Below are 24,048 nucleotides of genomic sequence, written 5' to 3'. Positions count from 1 at the left end.
AGCGCCCGCGGCAGGACATCAGGGCCCCGGGGGGATTTTTTTCTATCCGAATGGTGGTCCCTGGGAAAAAACCCAGTTAAAAAACCCCTCTCCAGGGAGGGATAAAAATAACGGCAAACAGAAAAAAGCTTAAGAAAGATGAGATTCACAGAGGGGAAGTGAAGGGGAAGATCCAAATTGTAACCATTTCAGCCCGGGCCCCCCCAAAGTAGAAAAATTAAAAGGTTATTTTTGGCCCAAATCAGCTTCGGGTTTTATGTCCTCCAGAAATTTGTAAGACCCCTCTAAAGAAATCCCTCTGACTTTAGCGGCAATGGGATCACAGATTCACTTCCCCCTTTGCCTCTAAACAAGGAAGGAAGGGTTTTTGGTGGTGGTGGGTCTTGTGTTGTGTGGGGGTCTGTGTGTGTGTGGGTGGGGTGTGTGGTGTGTGTGGGTGTGTGTGTGGTGTGTGGTGTGGTGTGTTGAGCCACTAGAGGCGCATTACAGATGATGTTTGTGACAAAAGTTAAAATTTTCAGAAGCTCACTAATAAAAGATTTTTTTCTTTATTTTTATTTTTCTTTTTCCCTTTTTTTTTCATTTAATAATACATTTATCACAAATTTTTACGACAAAAAGAGGGGGGAAAAAATACACAGATCTTGTACTACGGGGAGGCTGTGGCGCTGGGTAGTGCGTGATCCCCGGACCGCAGGTTCCGCCCCCCACGTCAAGTGGTTTTTCCCCCTGGTAAAACATTTTACCCCAAACTGCCCTGTGGGGATTCCCACGGTATTGAATGGAAAAGTCACTTTGGAAAAAGTGTATAAAAGGAGGGGGAAAATATAGTCCCAGAGGGATAATACCATACTTTACTCAGTTAAGTAAATCCGCATTCAAAAATTTTCCCTCAAGTAAAAGTAGAAAAGTTTTCTCATCAAATGTACTTAAAGTAGCGCGAAAAAGAATCAATATGCAATGGTCTTTTCAGAATAATTTCGATATTTTTTTAAAATTTATTGATATTAAGTGTTCTCAGAGTGGAAAAGGGGTGCAGCTAGTTTTAAGGCTTTGTATACTGCGGGTACTGTAAAATTTATCCAGGTGAAAAAAAGTCAGTTTTTTAAGGAATGTTTAATTTTCACATCTAATAAATTTTAAAAAGAAACAAAAGGGATTCAATTACTGTAGTGGAGGAAAAGTACACCATTGACCTTAAAACGTGGGGGTAAAGTACAAAGTAGCAAAAGTGGAAATACCAAGTTAAGTAAAATACCTAAATGTGTATTAAAGTACGTATCGGTAAATGTACTCAGTTCTTTCCCCAAACTGCCTCAGTCAGATTAACCCCGGCCTCGGTCAGATTAAATGAGGTATTACCAAGACTGTGGGGCTGTAACAGGATGTTGTTTTGGTCCCGCCTCCGTACCTAAGTGAAGCGTAAATAACACGTGGCTACAGGCAAGAGGCGGCGAATGAATGTGGTACCGGTTTCATTTTTTTTTTAACGGACCCCGGTTTAACTGGGGGGTTTTGTTTCCTTTTTCGAATGTTCGGTTGCCCGCCTCTTTTCCCATAATTTGTGTGTCTGAAGTGGACCAGACAAGGAGAAAACCTCGGCAAAAATTCTTTAACACCCAGTTCATGTAAATGCAATTGAAAACCTACGACAACAACACAAAATAGCGGGCCAAAAAAACAAAAAAATTTAAAAATAAACAATATTCGCACTCCAGCGACAGGATTCAAACTGTACTTTTGGGAAACTAGTATGTAACCAAAAAATGTTACTCATTTTTTATTTTTTAAAATTTTTTTATTAAAAAAAGTACTTTTTAATTTTTTTACTTTTTTACAATTTTTTGTTTTTTGTACTATCATTTTTTTTTTTCCCAATTTAAATATCTATGTACTTCATTTCCCGCATGGTTCCTTCATTTTCTCAGATTTTTCCAAAAAAAAATAAAAACTTCCCCTCCACCAAAAACCAAACTCGTATGCAAATTAATAAAATAAACAAAAATAATAAAAAATCAACAAAATAAAAAAAACACTTTTCCAAATAAACATGTTTTTTCTTTGTTCAGAATGAGTCCCCTTTTCCCTTTCAAAACCCAACAAAAAAACTTACATCTCTTTTTCCCAAAATTACAGACCGAAGTCTTTTCCATTGAAGGGCTTCCTTTTAAAAGTCTTCCTCAAAATTTTTTTCCCCCCATGGGCTGTGGGCTGTTTAGGTCCCTTCTGTGGCCCTTCAAAAATGCTCCAACATTTTTTTTCCTCCCCATAATGGGCACTGTTCCTCCTCAGTTTTACGGCGTATCTTGCATGGCTGAACAAAATTTTAACAAAAACACTTGGCATTTCCTTTTTCACAATCGCCCAAAAAACCCACATCCTTCCATTCATTTCTTCCATAAAAATCTTCCCCAAACAAACTCTTTCACCTTCCAAAAATACTAAACAAGCTTCTGCATTAAAAAACTAATGCTACGGGTTTTCAACCTGGTCCACTACATCACATCCTTTTTCGGGGAAAATTTACTAACTTTTTCTCCCCTTTTTTTTTAAAAATAAAAAACACTCTTTAAATTTTACCAATCCTTTTTAACTTCCAGTAAAAATTAACCTTGTCCCAAAAACCCGATAGGAACAATCCCCCTTTTTTAAAAAACCTTTTTTTTTTCAAAACTCCCCTTTACCTCCCCCCCGGCCCTATCTCACCCCCTTTTTGCCCGGGGGCCCGGTTTTGCCGGGGGACCGGGGCGGGGGGTTTCTAAAAAAAATTAAAACCCCCAAAACCCTTTTATCCTTCTACCCCACCCGTAAGCTTTTAATTCAAAATTCCCCACCCCTTTCTTTCCCATTTTTGGATCCCTATGCCCAATAATTTACCCCACCCTTTTGTTTCCATTCCCCATCAGCAGAGCGCTAGGGGCTCCGCTGATAGGGCATACAACATTGCCGAGAGAGGGCATCCTTGCCGGACTGACCTCCCTAACCTAAACACATTTGTTACCACCCCATTAACCTTAACACAACTAACTGCACTGCTATAAATCCTCCTTACCCACCTTATTAATCTTCTCCCAAATCCTGCCTTCTCTAACACTCTATATACATAACTACGACTGACCCTATCAAAAGCTTTATTTAAATCTAAACTTACTACGATCCCCCCTATTCCCTCCTTCATGTGTCTAATTGTGTCCCTAATACTGCTTATTTTATCACTAATGTCTCTCCCTGGAATGCTATATGCTTGTGATTCCCGAACTACTGTTTTTATCACCCTCTTAATCCTATTGGCTAACACCCGTGTCAACATTTTATAATCAGTGTTTAACATACTAAATGGCTTATCATTTTCTAATCTCTTCCTATCACCCTTTTTGTACAATAAGCTAATCACTCCCGTTGATATTCCAGCCGGCAATTCGTCCCTCTCTTCCAGCTCTGTGAATAGTTTGAGGAGCATTCGTGCCAGCCCCTCCCTAAACTATAAAAAACTCAGAAGTGAGCCCATCTATCCCTGGACTCTTATTCCTACCTAGCCTCGCTATTGCTATCTCTATCTCCCCTAAACCTATCTCCCCCTCACACAGTCTGCTACCTTCATCACTCAATCTATTCTCCATGCTGTCTATCACCTGTTCTAAGCTCTCTCTATCAAACTCATCTACCTCAAATAATTCCTTATAAAACTCCTCAACTCTCTCTGCTATCCCTACAAAATCTGTAATAACCTCACCATCCTTTCCTAATATATCCTCAATATAGTTCTTTCCCTGTTTCCTCTTCTCTAACCCCAAGAAAAACGCTGTACTTTTCTCCCCCTCAATTGCATATCTAGCCCTGCTCCTCACTATAGCTCCTCTACATTTTCTCTGCTCTATCTCCCCTAACTCATCTTTCAAACGGCTGTACTCATCTACATCTCTACCTATTTCTATATCTACCCATTGTGCCTCTAGAATTAACTCTTCCCTAACTCTCTTCTCTCTCTCTCTTTCTACTATATCTCATGCTCACCCTCTTCACATCATTTTTGAATCCCTCCCAACACATCCCCACATCCTCTTCATTCACGCTTCCCCATTTCTCCATACATTCTCTCACTTTACCCTTGTATCCATCCTTATTCAACAAGCAGGCATTTAAACACCACACCCTTCCTCCCTTTCCATGGACAACTGTTCCCAGGCAGAAGTCCATGATGTTATGATCACTCATGGCAGTGCTCCTATATCCAATTCTGCCGATTTTTCCCCCTATGCTACTCCACACTAAATCTATTCTACTCTGCTTCAAAATCCCTCCCACCATTTGATTCCTTGAAAAAACCCGGGCCCTACTATTTCTTTCCCTCCACACATCCTCCATCCCATGTGCCTCCATTATTGCTTTTAGAACACCACGTGATGGATCTTTCCTAAACCTCATGTCCATTGACACATCCATCCTTCCACACCATACGTTAAAATCACCGACAATCATACAGTTCCCCCCACATTTTCCATCCAATCCCTCAAAAAACTCCCTCCTCCCCCTTTCCTCATTCGGTGCATATACATTCAGTAATCTAAACGTCTCTCCCATACACTCGAACAGTATCCCAATCATTCTCCCAACCCCATCATCCTCAACCTTCCTTGCATTCATTACTGCCCCAGTTTTAATTAATATTGCCACCCCTCTAGCTTTCATACTCCCATTATTAACAAACATTTCTCCCACCCATTCTTTCCTTACATTCTCCACACAACTTCCATCCCAATGTGTCTCTTGCAGGCATATTATTTCTGAGCCACACAGTATCAGGGCCGCATCTCTGCAGTCCCTTGTCCTTAGGCCGTTCCCATTAAAGGGGGACAATGTTACGATTATGAGGGAGGCAGTGAGTATTATACAATACAAGTACATATACATATACTCACCTCTGCGGATATTTCCCTGTAAATCCCCTTGATTTACTCCTGCTCTTCATTTCCTTCTTTTTCACTATAAGTCTCTTCGACTTTCTTTGTTCCAAACAAACATCCACTCCCTCTTTTAATCCTCTGCCTCTTTTCTGCGCAGCCAGAGGATCCACACACACTGTCTCCAGGCCCGTTTCTAGGATTTTGGGGGGCCCTAGGCAAAGAAGTTGTTGGGGGCCTTTAAAAAAAAAATTTCCGCAATTCTGTGCGTTTTAATCACAAAAGAGGTCAAACATACACTGAAAAGTAGCCTTTATTATTTTTTTTATTTCCTACTGAAACTGCTGCTTGCGGCCCTTGGCCTCAGCAAATGCAGACACAATCCCCTCCAAGTCCAAAGACCTGCGGACGTCACTCTCAATTGACATGAGTGCCAGTCCAGAGAGCCTCTCTTGGCTCATAGTTGACCTCATGTAATTCTTTATGCGCTTCAGAGATGAAAAGCTCCTCTCTCCGGAGGCAACCGAGACAGGAAGGGTCAGAAGTAGGCGCAGTGCAATGCTTAAATTGCTGTACAGGTCCAACAGCTTCTCACTGTATATGTAGTCCAGCATTTTAAATGGGCACCTGGATACTTCATCTGGAAAGGTGTGGACAGCAGAGTTGATCTCCAATGCCAAGTCGTCTGCATCAATATCATGGAGGGTTTGTTCCACTTTCCTGCATCTCTCATGCAATTTCCCAGTCTTGATTGTGGCCCTCATGATATCAATGCTGAACAGGAAGTCGTACAGGGCATACACCCCCTCCAGTCTGGAAAATCTGTCTTTTAGGCTGGTGATGGCAGTGTCAACCAAAGGCAGGAAGAAGTCCCTTCTGAAGGCCTCTTCTGGGGTCGATTGGGTTTCATCTGTACTCTCGTAAAGGAACTGCCTTTTCTTTTTACGTTGCCTTTTCTCAGGCAATTTCCTCTCAATTTCCAGATCTTCTGCAATCTCCATTGCATCCGTTTGGCTTGATGCGAGTCCATTTTCCCTGAAATCTTCTAGGTACTCTGTCACTCCCTCGGTTTCTTTTTTCAGTGTTTGCATTGAAACATCCGGGCTCTGGAGGAGCTTGCTCATATGGTTAACCTGATACAAAACGTTGTACCAGGTTATTGTGCACAGAAGAAAGGACCATGTTTTAAGCTCACCATGTAAGCTTTTTGCTGAGGACATGGTCTCTGAGTCCCCCTTCTCTGTAGCATATGTCTCCAGTGCTGACAGTCCGTCTAGTATTTCAGGTAGATGGTACCGCACTACCTTCACACTGTCAATTCGGGCCTCCCATCTCGTCCCTGAAAGTGGCTTAAGGGTGAGCTGCTTCACATGCTGCTTCAAAATTGCCCAGCGGTGCACAGAGGAACTGAAAAGGTTGTACAGTCGTTGCAGCATACCAAAAAAAGACATGGACAACACTGAAGACTTGGCAGCATCTGACACAACCAGATTTAGTGTGTGACTGCTGCATGGGATGCATAGCGCCTTGTTGTTCAGCTCTAAAATTCTTGCCTGCACACCCTGTTTGTGGCCCATCATATTGCTGCCATTGTCGTATGACTGCCCACGGCAATCTGAAATGCTGAGGTTGTGCTTCTCCAACTGGTCAAGCAGGATTTCACTGAGCCCTTTACCAGTTGTGTCTTCAACATGTACAAATCCCAAAAAATGCTCAGCAATAGAAACAGGTGTTTCACAGTTGACAATCCTGAGAACAACAGAAAGTTGTTCCTTGTGGCTGATGTCAGGAGTGCAATCCATGATCACGGAGAAGTATTTTGCTTTGTGCACTCTTCTTGCAATCTCCTGTAGGATTTTGTCTCCGACCAGCTGAATGATTTCGTTCTGAATGACTCCACTCAGGTAATGCACCTTTGTCTCTTTGCATTGTATTCGTCTGATGTGTTCATTCATTACCGGATCAAACTGTGCTAGGAGTTCCACTTGAGCCAGAAAATTCCCATTGTGGCGATCATACACGGTACTGGTAGTTCCTCTCAAAGCCTGGTTGCGTTCTGCCAGATGGGAAACTATGGCAATCACTCTCCGAATCACGCCTTTCCAGTGTTCAACTTCAAGTTGCATCAACTCCATCTGTCTTTGATCAATCAGTGTACTGGTTTGCAGTCTCCTCTGAAGGTCGTGCGACTTTTTCACATTGTCACAGTGCACCTTTGTGCACTCGTGTTTTTTTAGGCGATAGGAAAGGTTCTTCCATCCACCGTAGCCACAGGTCGTTAAGGCATTGTCACGCTCACGCTTCCCGAAAACAGTACAAGGGAAACAGAACACTCCATCTGTGTGGATGGAATACACCAGCCACGATCGATGTATATTCTCACCATTTTTCATGGTTCTTTTGTAACTGTCCTTGGTGAATCTTCGAGGAGGATTGTCTAAGTTTTGCGGGAATTCAATGTCCATGATTTGCACAGGTCCTTTTTTGACTATTTCACAGCGCATACTGCTTGTTAGGACACTGGGCCAACATCCTGGGTCATCACTTAATGTGGTGCTTGCAATACCTACAGGTACCCCAGTTCTGGATGGTGGGGTGGTCTCTGCCATGTCAATGTCATCTTCCTCTTTGTCCTCCTCATGAAGTGGAGATGGAGTTGATGGCACTGTTGAAAACATATAGTTGCAAATTAATTTATAGCACAATTGCCATGTGGTAAGTACAGCAACTAGGGAATGGTGATCTACTTGTATAATGCTTTAAAAAGAAAGGGTCATTTTAATACACTTTCATAGCACATGGGTGTTAGGTGATAAGTTGAAATTGTGCGGCTTAATGCACCTTCTGTTGAACCACTGCTGGGAAGTGGTGTGGATGCTTCCACTTGCTCCTCCTCAAGTCGTGATGGAGTTGATGGCACTGCTGAAAAATATGTAATTACAAATTAATTCATGGCACAGTTTCATGTGTGAAGTACGACAACTAAATGCTTAAGGTATGGTGATCTACTTGTGTAACGCTTTATAGCAAATGGTCATTTTAATACACTTTCACAGCACATGCTGCTATAACTTTGGGTCACTATGATAGGTGATAAGTTGAAATTGTGCGGCTTAATGCACCTTCTGTTGAACCACTGCTGGGAAGTGGTGTGGACGCCGCAATGTTGTCTTCCACTTGCTCCTCCTCATAAACATGTGACGAAGACGATGTTGATGGCCCTGGTGCAAAAATAAATAAATACATAAATAATATTCTTTTTATTTATATTGCACATTTTGCATGCATTGATCTCAACAACTCAGTTATTCATTAACATTAGTGAATGTCCCACATATTTGAAATGTCCAGAAGACTCTGTGGGCAAGTGGAATGAATACACACAACTATGACTTGAATTAGAAAAATGTAAAGTCATTTTGATAACATCAAGTGTGTTGATAGAAGGCACTAATAATAGGTAGAAAAGAACGTTACCTTCAGTAGCACCAGAGACAACACTTGGTAGAGCGGGATGAAGAAATTTCAGCAATGCCCCTTGGAGAAAGAATAAGTACTGTATGATTAGCTTGGTTATTTTTCAAATGCTTTTGAAATCCTATCATTTTACAGTCTGATAATTGTGGTGAAATAGATATTAAAAGCATTACACACAGTTCCTACTAGGCGGTTTAGTGGCGGTTTCTATACGACTACAGGTGAAGCACTGCTTCACCAAAAAAAAGTAAAAAAAATAATAATAATAAAATCTTACAATAATCCCGTTTTCACTGGTTTGAAAACAGAAATACAGTCACTAAGACGAGCTGTTTTCCTGAAATCAATTCTGTGAGTGGCAACAGCGCCATCCCCGCACCCGTGGTGTGTCTGTGTGTGTCTGTGTACTGTCTGTGTCCCATAGAAAAAGCTCAAAGCTATCGGTACAGTTTTTAACGGTGGTCCAGTGGTATTTACAGCTATCATGGAGACCAACAACAACAAACAGCAGAATAGGTTTAGAAAAGGATTAATTGACACTAAAGTGGCAGTTTTCTTCATGTGGCTGATCTGCGCCGGGATGTTAACCGTTAAAATGTAAATAAAGTAAGTAAATCAACCCAATGGTATTCTAGCAAAATTATTGTAAACTCCCATGTTAATCTCCTATTAAATAGCTAGCTACTACAGGAATAACTATTTCACTGGTTGTCTCAAGGCTCTAACGACTGAAAACATATGTGAAGTTTATTTAGGATATTAAGAGGAATTAATCGTTGATCAATTTGGCCAGCTGATAACGTTATGAACTTATAGTGAAGTCAACGGTAGCAGTTTAAGTTTGGTTAGCATGCTAGCATGCCAAACCACTGGTTCCTAGCTAGTCGTCGTTACAACCTCGCTACTCTAGCAAAATATGGTATACCCTGCCTGGCACAATTTTCATGTTGATTGTGTATATTCTACTTACCGGTGTCTTGTTTTCTTTTCTGCTCCTCTTCCCTTTTCTTCTTCTTTTTTTGATTGCCGGAGAGATAATTTCGCTTCATTTTAATTTTTCACTTTTCACTTGCACTTGACGCTGTCGCGCTAATGCATGGGAAAGGGGGGCCCCCTCGAGCTGGGGTATTTCGACTACAATGTGTCGTTGCGCTTTTCGGACATCGCATGCTCTAGGGAGGCGCTGTTGCTGCCCTCGCAGTCGCAGCAGAGCCCTTCATATACAGATGACTGCTTATTATTATGAAGCTATTTAAAATCGTCATTGCTGTTGAATACATGACCTGTCTTATTGGTATGCATGTTGTTTGATTCATGTTGCATTTGTATCAGACTTTTCTTTGAATTTTGAAAAAAAAAAAAAAAAAAAAAAAAAAAAAATCTTAACCTGTCGTCTTTGGGGGGCCTCCTCCTACTCGGGGGCCCTAGGCAATTGCCTACCATGCCTACCTGAACGCGACGGGCCTGACTGTCTCTTTCTCCTTTCGTACCGCCACCTCCATCCCTTCTCCGTCCGCCACGCCGCCTTCCTCTACTTCCTCTTCCATCTCTGACACGTCCGTGGAATCCTCCTCAGCAGCCTCACGTTCCCCCTCCTCCTCGTCGTCTGTGGTTGGATCCGCCGCATCCGCCTCCATTCTGCCTCGAGCCATCAGCAGTGAAGCACCCTCAGATATCTGCAGCAGCAAGGCAACATGATCAGCTGTCACTCCCTCCGCCTCAGCAGCCATCACCTCAGCAGACCCCAGAGCAGCATTCACAGCATCAGCATCAGGCATGTCAGCAACTGAGAGCCTCTCCTTCGCACTGCTCACCGTTCCTCTCTCCATCCTTCCTGCCCCGTCTGTCTCCTCCGCTTCAGATATTTCACTCATCTCCTCTGCTTCATTGACAAATCCAGAGGCCCCTCCCCCTTTTCCTGCTTCACAGTCCCGTGCAAAGTGCCCTTGCTCTCCACATTTGAAACACCGGTACTTCTGTTGTTATCTCAACTTTTTGTCCATTTACATTTGTATTCACGGCCTTATTCTTCACAAAATCACTATTTGTTATTAGTTGCTGCGTCACCATCTCCGTCACCCTCACCTCACCCGTGCACTGAAAACCACCAACCCCTTTCCCTTCTCCCTCCTTTTTTTTCACCCCCTCCTTATTTTCTGTATAGTCCGTTTGTTTTGCCGTTTTCGTTGTCTTTTCATTCACTGTGTTTCCGTCCCTCTCCAGACTCCTTCATCTCCTTTGGTATATCCGTATTCATTTCCCTTATGTCCAGTCCGTGGGTCGATAACCAAGGGTCCATCCAAAAAACACGTAGAAACACACACAGGGAAACCCCTAGACACGAAGCTGCTAGAGGTGGGGGAGACTAACACGAAAACAATAGGCCTATGGGTATCACAGAAAAAGAACGAAAAACAAGGGGGGAAAGCACAAGGGCTCGAAATGTTTGTAGGGTGCGTGTTGCGGTCAGTTCTGTGATGCCACTCTGGTAACAAAGTGGGCGTTACTCATTACTCCACCGAACGAATCAAACAATGCCCTGCTTGAACCATATAAGTCCTGTTAGCTTTTGTCAGCTGTTTACTGTTAGAAATAATCAATATATTGAAACGGAACATTAAAAAGATAATTCACTCTTTCTGGACGGATCATATTTGTCCAATTCCGGTAGTATTACCAGATGTTGTTTTTAGCCTCAGATAGCATAAAGCTAATATTGTATTGTATATATGAGTAGAGGGAGAAGGATGCGTGGAGTTACATACTAAACACACCGCCTCTACCGCTCACGCATTGATGCTGCAATGATACTATTGCCTGTTTAATAACTGATAAACCTCAGAAGGATTGTATAATAAAATATCGTAGGTGAGAGCTCCAGGACATCACTAACAAGATGGCGACGGTGACGTCATAAGAGGACTCGCCCCCGACGACGTCAGCCTATAGCGGAATCCGGAGAACCCCATGTGACAAGCGACCAACAGGATCCAGCACCCGCTACCAACCAATGAGAGCACGAGAGCGGAGCGCGTCTTATTTTGAAGTTGTTTATTGTATGGCCGGAAAGGGGTGGTTCTATAAAACATGTTTGTATTGTGAAATCGATCTCTCTTTTGTTCCGGACCGCCAGACAGTAACTACTGATGAGCTCCACTCTGTCAGCGGCCTGTGGACGCGTTTACCGGGCTATTGAGCCACAGCTGTGAAACTTTTGTAAAACCTACTGCTGCATCCTTTTATTAAATACTCCTTTTGAAACTTATATGAGGGGCTTCACTTCGTTTCTTTTTAATCGACTCCTGGGCCTCGAATAAAAGAACATTTCCTACATTACCAATCACCGTTTTACATGGATGAAATAAAAAAACTGTAACATTGACATTGAAATTGATCAATGGATGAAGTCAATTAGCAAATTAGGTGGCAAAGAATATATATATATATATGTATATATATATATATATATATATATAGCTGTTTAGATGGGCCATTTATAATCGTCAACATGGATGGTAAAAATGCTGACATAATGTCAAAGAACTCGGCCATAGAGCCAACACCACGTGTGCCGCACAAATGGCAAACTGGTTCCCCATCCGCAATTACTGACCAATCGCCTCCCCATCCCCACCTCAGTCCAGCCCTACATTTCCACAAGTACAAGAAATACAAGCAGACACTCTGGAAACTGGTAGTTATGGACTTATCTTGTCGATTGTTGATGAAACTGGTGGCTGGTCCCTTTGATGAGATGGGGATCAGCCATCTGCGAATGGACATAGCCCAACAGCTCATCAAGGAAACGGGTTTGGTTCTAATTGGTTTTCAGTTGTTATTGTCATGTAAGTGCTATTTATTCCAGCCAATAACATGGCTATCTGTAATCAGCAGATGATTTGTCGGAGCTATGTCGGGTGTGTGGCGGACATGACACCCATGACCAATGGGTAAGACAAGTTTGGAGCACTTGAAGTTGATTATTGTAATGTTTTTATTATACAACTGTCCTAAAGCATAGCCTTTTTTTTTTGTTGCTCTTTTCTTCCAGACGGAGTGCACGCTTTGTAAAAGCTGGTATCACAGCCTTCGTGTAGGGGAACCACCTGTGGACAACGATTATTAATGTCCTGCATGTATTTGACGGCCACAACCATGCCTCTATTTGAATGTATCCAGTGATGAATTAGAAGCCAATTATGACAGTTTTTCTCAATTGGGAGCAGCTACAAGCAAATAGTCAATAATAAATATTCACCTTGTTGCTTCAACGTCTGAACAGTAGCTCAGGCCATTAGCGGTAGAGCAGTGGATTAATACCTTTTGAAAGCATGACTGGGTTCGTATCTCACAGCGGATACTTTCATAGCATTTGATATGTGCTTTGTAATGGTCACTATAGCCTATGCATTTTTAAGGCTAAAAAACAAAGCAGTTTCATTTCAGATGGCCATGCTTGTCTATTGTCCGTAGCCTAACACATGGCTTTTGCATTCGTTTTTGAGGCTTGCGTTGGCAGCGTCTGCCTGTGTTATATTGTGAATATCACCAGTTAACATGGGTGGGGTTTATTTCATCCATGTTAAACGGTGATTTGTAAACAGCTGCTGACAAGAGCTGACAAGACTTATATGGTTCAAGCACGGTGTTGTTTGAGTCGGTCAGTGGCGTAATGAGTAACGATCATGGCTGAGATTTATATTTTCAGATTTACGGTTTCGAATCCCGTCGGTGGAGTTGGAATATTGTATATGTATTTTCTATTTCTTGGCCAGCATATTTTGTGTTGTTGTCTGTAGGTGATCTCCACATGCACATTTACATGGAGTGATGCTTAACATTTTTTCGCCGAGATTTAAAAAAAATATTGTCTGGTCACACTTCAGACACACAAGTAAGGTGAAAATGACGAATTTGGCAACCACATATGATTCGGCCCGTACAGCGTCATATGACCGGAACCCAGTTAAACTGAAACACCGGTACCTCAAAATCGCAAAGAACAGTACTGGAGTAAATTTACTTAGTTAGTTCACCACCAATGAAGTCATAGATATCTATTTTCTTCTTTATGGCCTCATTCAACTGTTTGTACAAAATAAATAGTATGCTTTGAAGAGGTTTAAAGGTCAAGAGAATGTCGCTTTCTGTAATCCACAATCAGCTACTTGGTTTTGCTGACATTGAAATGGAGTTTGTTATCCTGGCAGCACGATGTCAGGGTTCTGACCTTCTTTCTGTACTCCGTCTCGTCGCCGTTGGCGATCAGGCCGATGACGGTCGTGTCGTGAGCAAACTTCACAATGGTGTTGGAGCTGTGTGTGGCCACTCAGTCATGTTTGAACAGGGAGTAGAGGAGAGGGCTGAGCACACGGCCTTGAGGGGCTCCGGTGTTGAGGATCAGGGTGGGGGATGGGATGTTTCCCACCCGCACTGCCTGGGTTCTGTCCGCCAGGAAGTTCAGGATCCAATCACAGAGGGCACTGTTGAGCCCGAGGTCCCTGAGCTTGATGACGAGCTTGGAGGGCACAATGGTGTTGAGCGCTGAACTGTAGTCAATGAATAGCATTCTCACATGTGTTCCTCTGATCCAGGAAGAGTAATAATACTTATATTATTACTACACTAAAGCTCAAACTATATGTACTGTATAAGACTTGGCTTTCTTTACAGTAAATTCTTTGATCAAATCTGAGTTCATGTCCTAAGGACGGCAGGGCAGGGGGGTAGAAATGGAGAAGTTTACCAACTTTATCATGTGTTCATGCATTGAAGCAAAAATGTTGTTTGCTCCAGACTAAAATGTTTAGTAGGCTAACTGCAAAATGATTTGGTGACTCTGTCATGATTCCCTCAGGATGAAATTTAGCTGTCTGACTTCACTTCTAGCACCACCATGAAGTTTATCATTTCAATTGTGCCCTTCTTTTGATTTGCATAAAACTGCAGCTTCTAGCTCAGCTGTAATTGTGAACTGCTAATGTTAGCATTAGCATCAGCCTGCCTATGACCTGCTTAGCATCAGCGTTAGCATTGAGCTCAAACCAGCACCAGCCTCACTGTTCATGTTGGGTTATTTGTGTTTGTTAATGTGCATCTCACACGACCACCAACTTTGAAACAGAGCAAGACAAAATAATGAAGCACTCTTTTCAGGCTAAAATGTCTGACAAACTGCATATGGGGCGCAGTGTGCTACTGTGCTGATCCTTAGACCAGGGCTTCTCAGGAACAGCAGTTCAATCTCACCGTGACCCCCACTGCAGTCAACATCATGTTGTGTCCTTCGGCGAACGCTTCACCCTAAAATGTTCCTGTGGGTATTGTCCACATGTAAATGCACAACATGTCTAAATATGTATTGTAAAGCGCTTTGAGCACTGGTAAAAGCGCTAAAATGAATACAATGAATTATCATTATTACTATTATATATTCAAATGAGCTGAAAAAGGAACCTTTGACTGACAGGGTGTGATGGGTTTGAACCGAGAGAGGTGGGTAAGTCATGTAGCGTTTTTAATAGGTTTGATTTGTACATTTGTAACAGCAATGTGTGCAAACAGAACTGTAGTCAGCCCCAAGTTAGCCAACTCAAAGGATAGTTTTCTTGGTATACATACATGAAATAATTCACAATCTAGACTTAAAATACATGAAAATGACAGTACAGTTTTCTAAACTGAGACGCAGTCTCAAATAAAGCCTCTAGATTATCTTCTTGTGTTTTTCGGCCCAGTTTCATGGCATTACATGCTAGTGTTCAGAAGGACCTGAACTGCATCTCCAAAGTTTCTTTACCCAATGTTCATGTTCTCCAGACACAACAGCTCCACACAGAGAACGAAAGTGCAGCCACAATATGGGCTCAGAGCTAACCCTGCCTCACAAGAGGTGGGGCAGAAAGGCCCAGTAGTCCTGACCCCCCCCCCCCCCCCCTCTGTCACCGCAGACTACTCACAATCCTCATAGTTCCCTCATTAGGAAAGGAGCATCTTAACCTCACTGTCAAAGTAAGTCACATTTAAAATAAATTAAATGACAAATTTTGATGGGTCAAAAATAAAATTTCTAACTTCCCTCTGTCCAGGCAGGTTAAGTTTCCTTCGTTGTTTTCGGGTGGGGGCAGACGTCTCTGAGACATATCTCTACACATGGACAAGAAAGACCCAAGTTCGACAGAGGGAGTGAGAACATGTATCATCTGGATGAACAGAGCCTTTGAACGCATCACATGTACAGTAGACATCTTTCATGGTGCATTGTTTCCTTTAGGACCATACTGCGTGATTCAGCCCATTTACTACGAACAATTAGAGAGTGTGTGAGTCTAAATCATGACACCTGTTTCTGTAAAGCATTACTGCAGATCAACATGCTCCTCACTGATTCTGATGTTGACTATATAGAGCACTCAGATGTTTAGTATGTTGCTGCCTGAATGTGTAGTAGATTCACAAGAATATCAGAGTATGAGACCAGAGCTTACACAAGTTAATCAAATGCCCCACAATGCATTGCAGCTCTTCAGACTGCAAGGCAGAAGGGTTAATTATTGAACTGTGGGATAAAATAATAAAAGAGATGCAATGGTACAACTAAGAGCTACCGATTAAACAATAATTGTTTACGTGTTCATTCCATGGGGGCAGGGACGAGTGACATTACAATCACATGGAAGATAAAATGATGTGCTCTGTAGTCATGTGATGTGTATTCATGGGATGTGCAGTCATGTGTGTAGTATGTCGCTGACTTCAAACACTATCACTGTTTCTAGAAACCCCAAAAGAGATTGTTCATGATATGGAAAAACCAAACTCTGCTGACAACATATTTCAATGTTGCATATGAAATAATGCATGATTGTTTAACTACTATTTATCTTATTTTGCTAAATATTTTTAGGCATTAATCAAACATGGAGCAGCACGTTCTGCAGTGAAATAAAAGGAGAGAAGGCCAGAAGGTTCAAAATACTGCAACACTTAGTGTACCGTAAGCACGTGAAGCTGTCCTGGTCCTTGTGTTGTGTGTAGCTGTGTAAAGCACTGGTATGATCAGAAAGGAACGGATGCACATCATGTTTCAGCCATGAATAAAACAAAAGCATGGACACTAGGCACCATCAGGGCGGCAGCGGTCTGACACTCAGCTGACAGCTGACACTCTGACCCAGCCTTTTCTTTTTTTGGTTATTCAAAAGCGGGTCAGACTGAAATTAAGTGATCTGAGCAGCCGAGCAGCACTGGCACTTAGCCACCGTTAAGAAGAAGCCGTTGTGAGTATAAAAGGTGTTTATGGATTCGAAGCTCCTCCCCATGTGGCAGTGGAGAGGAGCTCATTGACAACCCAAAAAATACAACTTTAAATTTGGTTTATTTTGTAGGTTATGATAATTAAACTTGATGCAAGGACTGTTATGAGTCCGTTATTATATTGTGATATCCTTTTTAATTGTGCACGTTTTCCAAAATAATATCTCTTGGTAGATTTGATTTCAGAAACTACAATAACACGTACAGTGTGACTTAAGTTACCCAAACATACCGACAGTCCTGTTCCTGTTAAGCCATGCCACATCTTTGAAAACATATAGCCTCTAAAAAAAGCTTCTCCATTAAAACGCTTTGCAGTCATTTTAATGTCACCTTCAATAAATAGTCTGAGCTGCAAAGGCCCGACCACCTGCCTATTAGTGGGTGTGTGTGTGTGTGTGGGGGGGGGGGGGGGGGTAAAGCAAAGAGAGATACTCCCAACTCATCTCACAGACAGAACAGGTCATGTGTTGGTGGGGGGGTGACGCGAGGGATTGGAGAAGGTGTGATCAGTCAGTTATTTCTTGCTGCGCAGCCGTTTGGACTGTCGGGGGCGCTCTGAGCTCTTTCTGCTGCGTTTGAGTGATGCACCCCCCTCGCCCTCCTGCCCTGTGGATATAGAGGCTGCGGCTCCGCTGCTACTTGCAGACGTGCCGGCCGCAGTAGAGGACAAAGCCGCACTGCTGGAGGTGGAGGTGGCCGCAGCACTGGGGCGGGGCCCACCCATCGCAGCAGCACTGCTGTCCATCAGTTCGCGGAGCTTGTGTTCCAGCTCGGCGAGGCGGACGTTCTGCTCGCCGATCACCTGCGTCTGCTCCTGCAGCTTCTGCTCCTGGTCCTGCAGCTGCTTCTGCTGCTCCAGCTGCTTCACCCGGATCTCCTGCATTTCCCGCCGCAGCACCGTCATGGATGCACCGTTCACCTTCACCTGCTGCTGCACCTTGGTCATCTCAGAGCGCGACGGTGTGTTCTTGGCCAGCAGGGACATGGTGGTCAGAGAGGTGGAGGGCCCGGCCACTGAGGGGACAGGACAGAGGGTCAGTAGAAGCTGCACTAGAAGCTGCCACACACTCAATGAGAGCTGCAGGCAGGAGGACAATGCACAATAACCAGACATTTGGTCTTGCAGAATGTGCCAAAACTGCAACAAAAAAACTGTTTTTGTCTTCTCGTAGTCATGGATTTTTTCAATGAATGAAGTTCAAAATAAATACAATCTATGTATGATTATCAAATGTCCACTTGTCGCACAGTCAGGTTTTTAGCCATAAACACCTATTTATTTTTTATATGAAAATAACCCTCAGTGCTGAATAGACCGTTATAATGTGAATATTCAGCACCTACAGTAAAGCTTGGGACTCCACATGAGAGCCGATTTTGGTGACTTTTTCTTTTGAACTCTAACTCCTAGCGCCCGCAGAGACACAGGTCCTCTACCTGGTGTGGAGCCAATGAGGCGTCCGGACAGGTCGGCCCCCGGCAGCTTCTTCTTCAGGATTGGGACGATCTTCTCATCAAAGTATTCCATGGCCATGGAGGAAATATCCCTCAACTCCTGCAGGACCTCATGAGCCCGCTGGGGGGCTCGAGTGGAGTTCACGTAGCGCAGCACGCGGTAAATCTCATCTATTACCTGAGAAAACACAGACACACGACACAGCAGATAAGACAGCACACAAGGAGAGGACCTCAGAGTCTGTGGACAGACTGAGAAACTAAGAAACCACATAGTGGCACAAAACCATCAGATGAGTGTGAGCTTCCTGCTGAGCGGAGAACAGGAGCTCTCCTCTATGAGGAAACGCAGAGGCAGCTTACCTTTCCAGGGATGAAGCAGCAGAGGTTGGAGTCGACGTATTTCATGAAAGTCATGTTGAGCAGAGACAGGCGCGTCTCCACGGCAGCCAGGATGTCTGCGTGACGGGCAAGGGAATGATTCCTCCTCTCAGACTCTCGCCTGGAGAAGAGTCAGAGTAACACGCTGTGAGGACTGTTCATTAACAGACAACTTCCTTTAACGTGGTGCATGACAACTGAGCTACACACTGCACTGGAATACAGCCAATGTTCTACAACTCAGGAGAAGCTCACAGACAGGTTTACTAAGGGGGGGGGGGGGGGGTAAACACTGTGATGAACCGCGATTCTCTCTTTGATGATTCAACACGTCTGCATTAAGAGCATCCCTAAAAGGTTTCCAGCAGGGGCAGTAGTTAATCTCCCGACTTTGTCTGGCTGCTCACATTCACAGTCTGCTGAAAAATCTAACCGGATTCAAAACTACATGTGACCAGAAAGTGTATGACATTTAATGGCTTTTGTTGCCATGCACAATGATTACACACGGATCACAACATTAGAACGCCCTCTGGGTGAGTAAAAGCACATCCGTACAGTTTTCAGAGGGATAGTAACTGAAACTAAATTAAAAGTGTTCATCAATGCAGAACAATTACATGTTTTCAAAAAAAAGAGAGAAGGTTTCCTCTGTAGCTGACTGATGTTGGTTAGAGCAGCAGGGGAACAAACACATTCAGACAGAGGTTCTGAACCTGCTTTGAGTTCTGGACTCCTTGTGATGCGCCCCAACACACACACATTCAAGTCAAACAGCAGCCAGCGCCTCGTGGCTCTTCCTCTGATTTGAGAGTGTATTCAGCTTTAACCAATATCTCTGAACACTGGCAGCACCACAGCTTGACATCCCTTATTTTCTTTTCACTATAGCCATTGGCATCAGTTTGTTAGAAAAAGTGCTGGGGACACTTTTTTCAGATTTACAAAACCACTAGTGCCCCCCACAAACAACACATGCATAGATATATATATATGCTTACAATACTTTTTTTGACAACTACTGCAGTAACTATGCTACGTTGCTGCAAAGCTATTCTCTATTACATTTTAACTAATATTAAACGTGTCTAAAAGGTCCAAACTGCACCACTTCGGCTACCAGAAATACACCCAGAAAGTGTGAACAGTGCTCCAGATAGTACATGTTTTTAAAGTGTAAAATTCTCCGTGCACATTATTTACAGAACATTTTTTAACAAATGATCCTAATGCAGTGGTGGGGACATGTCTTCAGTATGAATGACCCCTGTGACTTCACTACATCATGGAGCTGTAGGTCTTTTAAGTCTCTGTCCTGCTACTGAACTATGAGCACATGTAGCTGCTGTCACCCTGCCATTAGAAACTCATCTTAGACAGAGATTGAGGAACTTTTGGAATTCGATAGTGATCATTTTATAAGAAGCACTAGAATAGTTAACACATCTTTAAAGTCTACATCAGTGTCAGAATCAAGGGCAAACTTAGGACTAAACTGTGCCACAATTCAAGGTATTTATGTAAATGTCTCAGCATCAGAGGCAAAAGTCACCCATAATTGCCCTGTTAGAAATCCATGTTATTTTCTTCCCCATACATACTTATTTATTTCAAGAAGATTCCACTGACACCTTGCAATACTAACTTTGACCACCAGGGGCCCAAAGTCACAGCTGACAAGTTGATCCAGTTTTATAAATGTCCTCAGAACCCTGTGTGGTACGTCACTGTGCTGATGTTGGTCCACAGTGTGTGGGGACAGGTGTGTTGTAGTGCTGGACACTGACCTGGGCAGCTGGGCCTTCACCTGCCGCTGGCACAGGCTGTGGTAGCGCTCCACCTTCAGGAAGCCCTGATTCAGGACCCGCTGGCAGATTGTGTCCATGCGCTTACACACCTGCAGGAGACACAGCGGAGAAGAGCTGAGCAACAGGGGACTCAGGGGTACGCACACAGGACAAACACCTCTGAGAGGCCTCCACAGCAGGAGGACAGGTCCTCACACACTGCATGGGGGTCCAGCTGGATCAGGGGTTGCCTCACACATTCTCGTTGATTGTCAATTTGAGTGACATGTGAGGACAAATTCGTTTATACTTTGTTATTAACCATTTTCCTTATTTATAATAATTCGACATATTTATGTAGAATTTAGTTTTAGTATAGGCTACAGATAACTTGAAAGACAAAGCATTAAAAAATGCTTGGATCAGCAGAGCTACTGTCCTTCAGACAAAGTGTTGAAATCTGGGCATTTCTCCATGAAGTGACCAGATGTCTGAACTGAAGTGACTATGAACACGGGATATCTTCATCATTTATTCCCAAACAGTGATTCCTTGGAACACTTAAGTACAGTTTTCCTCATACAGCTGCACAATAAGACTACATTCTGAGTAGTAAAGTCATGATATCCTCCAAACAACTGCTTCACAGGTTCCCTTTGATTGCTTTCAATCATATTCTATAGAAATGTTGGGATATCTGTAAAGAGGTATTAACGATTCAAGTTGAAAGGCTTCATTTGCACAATAGCTACAGAGTAGTTAGGTGTGAAACTCTTACATCCCAGGCTCCTCTGACAATGCAACATACAATATACTGAAAACATAATGAAAAGTGCAAGAAGAAATTGAAAATTCAATTAAAATAAAATAATGTAAAAGGGATGTGCAAGTGACACAATGAGCAAATAAATGCACAAAGGACACTAGTAAAAAAACATAAACATGTAAAAAAAAAAAACGAATAAGATAACAGAACATTTAATTGCATATTGTTAAGTAAATGTATTGTAAACAAAAATAAAAATGCACACTGTCAACAGGTGTCCCATACGTAAGTGAAGACTCAGAATAGAGCTCAGGAGTTTAACAGTCTGTAGGAGGAAGTCCAGTGAGGATCTGCTGTGGCAGGACACATTTAGGCAGCTCATCTCCCAACACCCACCAACAGAACTTCAGAGTTTCAGTTCGCCTGCAGAACCATGTGGAGGATGGAGCCTGTAACCTGTCTGGAATGTATGAACAGCAGCCCAGAGTGAGCCTGAAAATGTTGCATGGTAAAAAATAAAAAAAACACACAACTGCTGCAATAATAGCTTTATGACACCAAAAACACGAGGTGTTAGCAGGGTCCTCACTGAGCGGTTAGCACACATCACACAGGGACAGGCGGTGTGTGAGTGCAGGGACAGGAGTTAAACACATGCAGAGTCTCAGGTTGGGTCCCACCTCCTCCTGTGAACATGCATGTATAACTGTGTGGTAAGCATGTATACATACACACACAGCTAGACATGTATAGCAGTGTGTGTGTGTGTGTGTGTGTGTGTGTGTGTGTGTGTGTGTGTGTGTGTGTGTGTGTGTGTGTAGAATGCATAAGTAGCAGTGTGTTAGTGTGTGGTGTCTGCTGAAACGCTCTCCCCTCCCAGCTACCACACTGAGCTATGCAGCCGTGGGGCTCCGTACACAGCTTAACAGACGCTGATATCCAAACCCTCAATTCTATTCAGACTTCACATAACTAGTGTCCAGAGGAGAGACGTGTTTGGCTAGCATTAGCTCCGTTCACCTTCTGGCTGCTTGTTTTTGTTCTTACCGCACGCAGCAGGCTGATCTCATCGTAAGACATGAAGTGGAGGATGGTCTCTATGGCCACGATGGGCAGCCCGAGCAGCGGGTTGTTCTGGTGTGGCTGGTCCGGTGGAGGGCTGCACTGTCTCGGTGACACCGAGTCTGAGTCGAAGGACCCAACACATCCATCAACTCTTTCTACGACGGCCGCCATCTTGCTCTGCTAAGGAGGAGACGGAAGTGACGCATTAATGAGAAGCCAGAGTGAGAAGAGTGATATAAACACATTAGAATCCAAAGAGTGACTGCACCCTCAGGGAGAAGCTTATGGGCTTTACTACATGAAGAAATCAAAAAAATAAATTAAAAAAATCTTAATAAAGTTAGAGAGGTTTCGTTAAAAATGTTATATATAATGTATCCTGTAAAAAAGACACTAGGGATGTAATTTCCCTCAAGAAACTCCAAAACAAATGTTGCACATTTTTACATACAATTACAGCAATATGGAAACACTATTCAAAATAGCAAAAAGAATAAGAGGGCAATCAAAACCAAATGTGCATTTTTATAAATATTTTACTTGAAATCTTAGCTTTTGTTTTATCACTATTTTCTTTACATTTATTTCTGTATATGTATATTTATTTTTCTCTATGTGTACCTCTGTAGCCTACCACTGATGTCCATGTTTTGTGTGTATATATTGTTTTATGTATACTATACATATATATACACACACACACACACATTAAATAAAAGGGGTAAAAGTGATATAAAAATGTTTCCAGGAGAAGTCAAGGACCAAGTCAGGCGGAGAAACTTTGGCACTAACCCATCGACAACTGAAGTGAAGTAAATACAAGAGACAGGTCGATATAAATAGTTTGACACAGTTTCTTCTCTCTGTGGGTTGGTGAGTTGTTCTTTGGTCTAAAGCTAGTATGCAGGTCATTCTCAGAGATTCAGAAGGATTTTAAAAATCACTACAAAACACAGATAACACAATTAAAGATGCACAGAATGAGAACCTTCTGGTTGAGTTGGATGTCATCTGGACCAGAATTCCCTTTCTAACCACAACCTGTCTAGCAACACTGTATACACGTTTAACTAATAGTATTTTTATACTGTAGTATTGCTAATTGTTACTTTTTTTTTCATGAGATGTACGTGTATTACCAAGCATACACTGCATCACTGCGGATTTCTGACTTATTTTTATTTTTTATATCCTTATTTGCACAGCTGAATCTCACCAGTTCAATCCCTTTATAATCCATTGTGTTGTAATTTCATCAACTGTGTGAAAATCAATAGACTTTGCAGTCATGTTAGTATCTTTGTGTGAAGCTGTAGTGCATAGTCATCAGTTCACTAATTATTTCAGGAGGGGGCGCCTCGATCTCATGACCTCAGTGTTGAATTCCATCCTTTGAGTTACAAGTTAACGACTGACAAAGAATGAGATTACGGAAGGTGGAAGAAGTACTCAGTTCTTGTATTTGAGAAAAAGTAGAAGTACTCAGATTTTGTACTCGAGTAAAAATAGAAGTACTAAGATCTTGTACTTAAGTAAAAGTAGAAGCACCAGAGTAGGAATACTCTGTAGGAGTAAAAGTCGTTATTGGTCCATTTCAGAATAATATATCTGATATGTTTTATAATTATTGATCATTAAAGTGTTCTCAAAGCTGGTAAAGGTGCAGCTAGTTTTAATGGCTTTGTGTACTGCAGGGTAGCTGCTGAATTTACTCCAGGTGGAACTAAAGTCTGATTTAAGGGTTGATCATATTCACCATCATTAATCCAGATCTGTAAAGTAACTAAAGGGATTCAATAAATGAAATGGAGACAAAAGATTACATAGCAACATATTGAAATACTCAAGTAAAGTACAAGTATCGATGTAATATGTATGAACAGTGAATGTGAATTGT

The 24,048-nt window shown here is 42.5% G+C and overlaps 1 protein-coding gene and 1 pseudogene across 1 annotated transcript; both read right to left on the bottom strand.

Moving 5' to 3' along the window:
* Window positions 1-10,207, bottom strand: part of LOC134859153 (F-box only protein 28-like) — a 29,957-nt pseudogene extending 19,750 nt beyond the window's left edge.
* Window positions 10,208-14,878: 4,671 nt separating this feature from the next.
* Window positions 14,879-22,334, bottom strand: fbxo28 (F-box protein 28). Its single transcript, XM_063875613.1, has 5 exons — window positions 22,134-22,334; window positions 20,321-20,430; window positions 18,516-18,654; window positions 18,135-18,330; window positions 14,879-17,711 (listed from the first exon to the last, which is right to left on the bottom strand). The coding sequence occupies exons 1-5, from the start codon at window positions 22,320-22,322 to the stop codon at window positions 17,212-17,214; spliced, it is 1,134 nt and encodes a 377-aa protein (XP_063731683.1). The 5' UTR covers window positions 22,323-22,334; the 3' UTR covers window positions 14,879-17,211.
* Window positions 22,335-24,048: the final 1,714 nt, after the last annotated feature.

The sequence above is a fragment of the Eleginops maclovinus genome, chromosome 22 (assembly GCF_036324505.1).
Source record: "Eleginops maclovinus isolate JMC-PN-2008 ecotype Puerto Natales chromosome 22, JC_Emac_rtc_rv5, whole genome shotgun sequence".
Taxonomy (NCBI): Eukaryota; Metazoa; Chordata; class Actinopteri; order Perciformes; family Eleginopidae; genus Eleginops; species Eleginops maclovinus.
This window is presented reverse-complemented; position numbering and strand designations above follow the sequence as displayed.

Excerpts from the sequence above, each read along its gene's own strand:
- fbxo28 (XM_063875613.1), bottom strand. The coding sequence starts at position 22,322 with ATGGCGGCCGTCGTAGAAAGAGTTGATGGATGTGTTGGGTCCTTCGAC. Across the intron at positions 20,431-22,133 it reads AGATCAGCCTGCTGCGTGCG|GTGTGTAAGCGCATGGACAC; the intron begins GTAAGAACAAAA and ends TGTCTCCTGCAG. Across the intron at positions 18,655-20,320 it reads GTGAAGGCCCAGCTGCCCAG|GCGAGAGTCTGAGAGGAGGA; the intron begins GTCAGTGTCCAG and ends ACTCTTCTCCAG.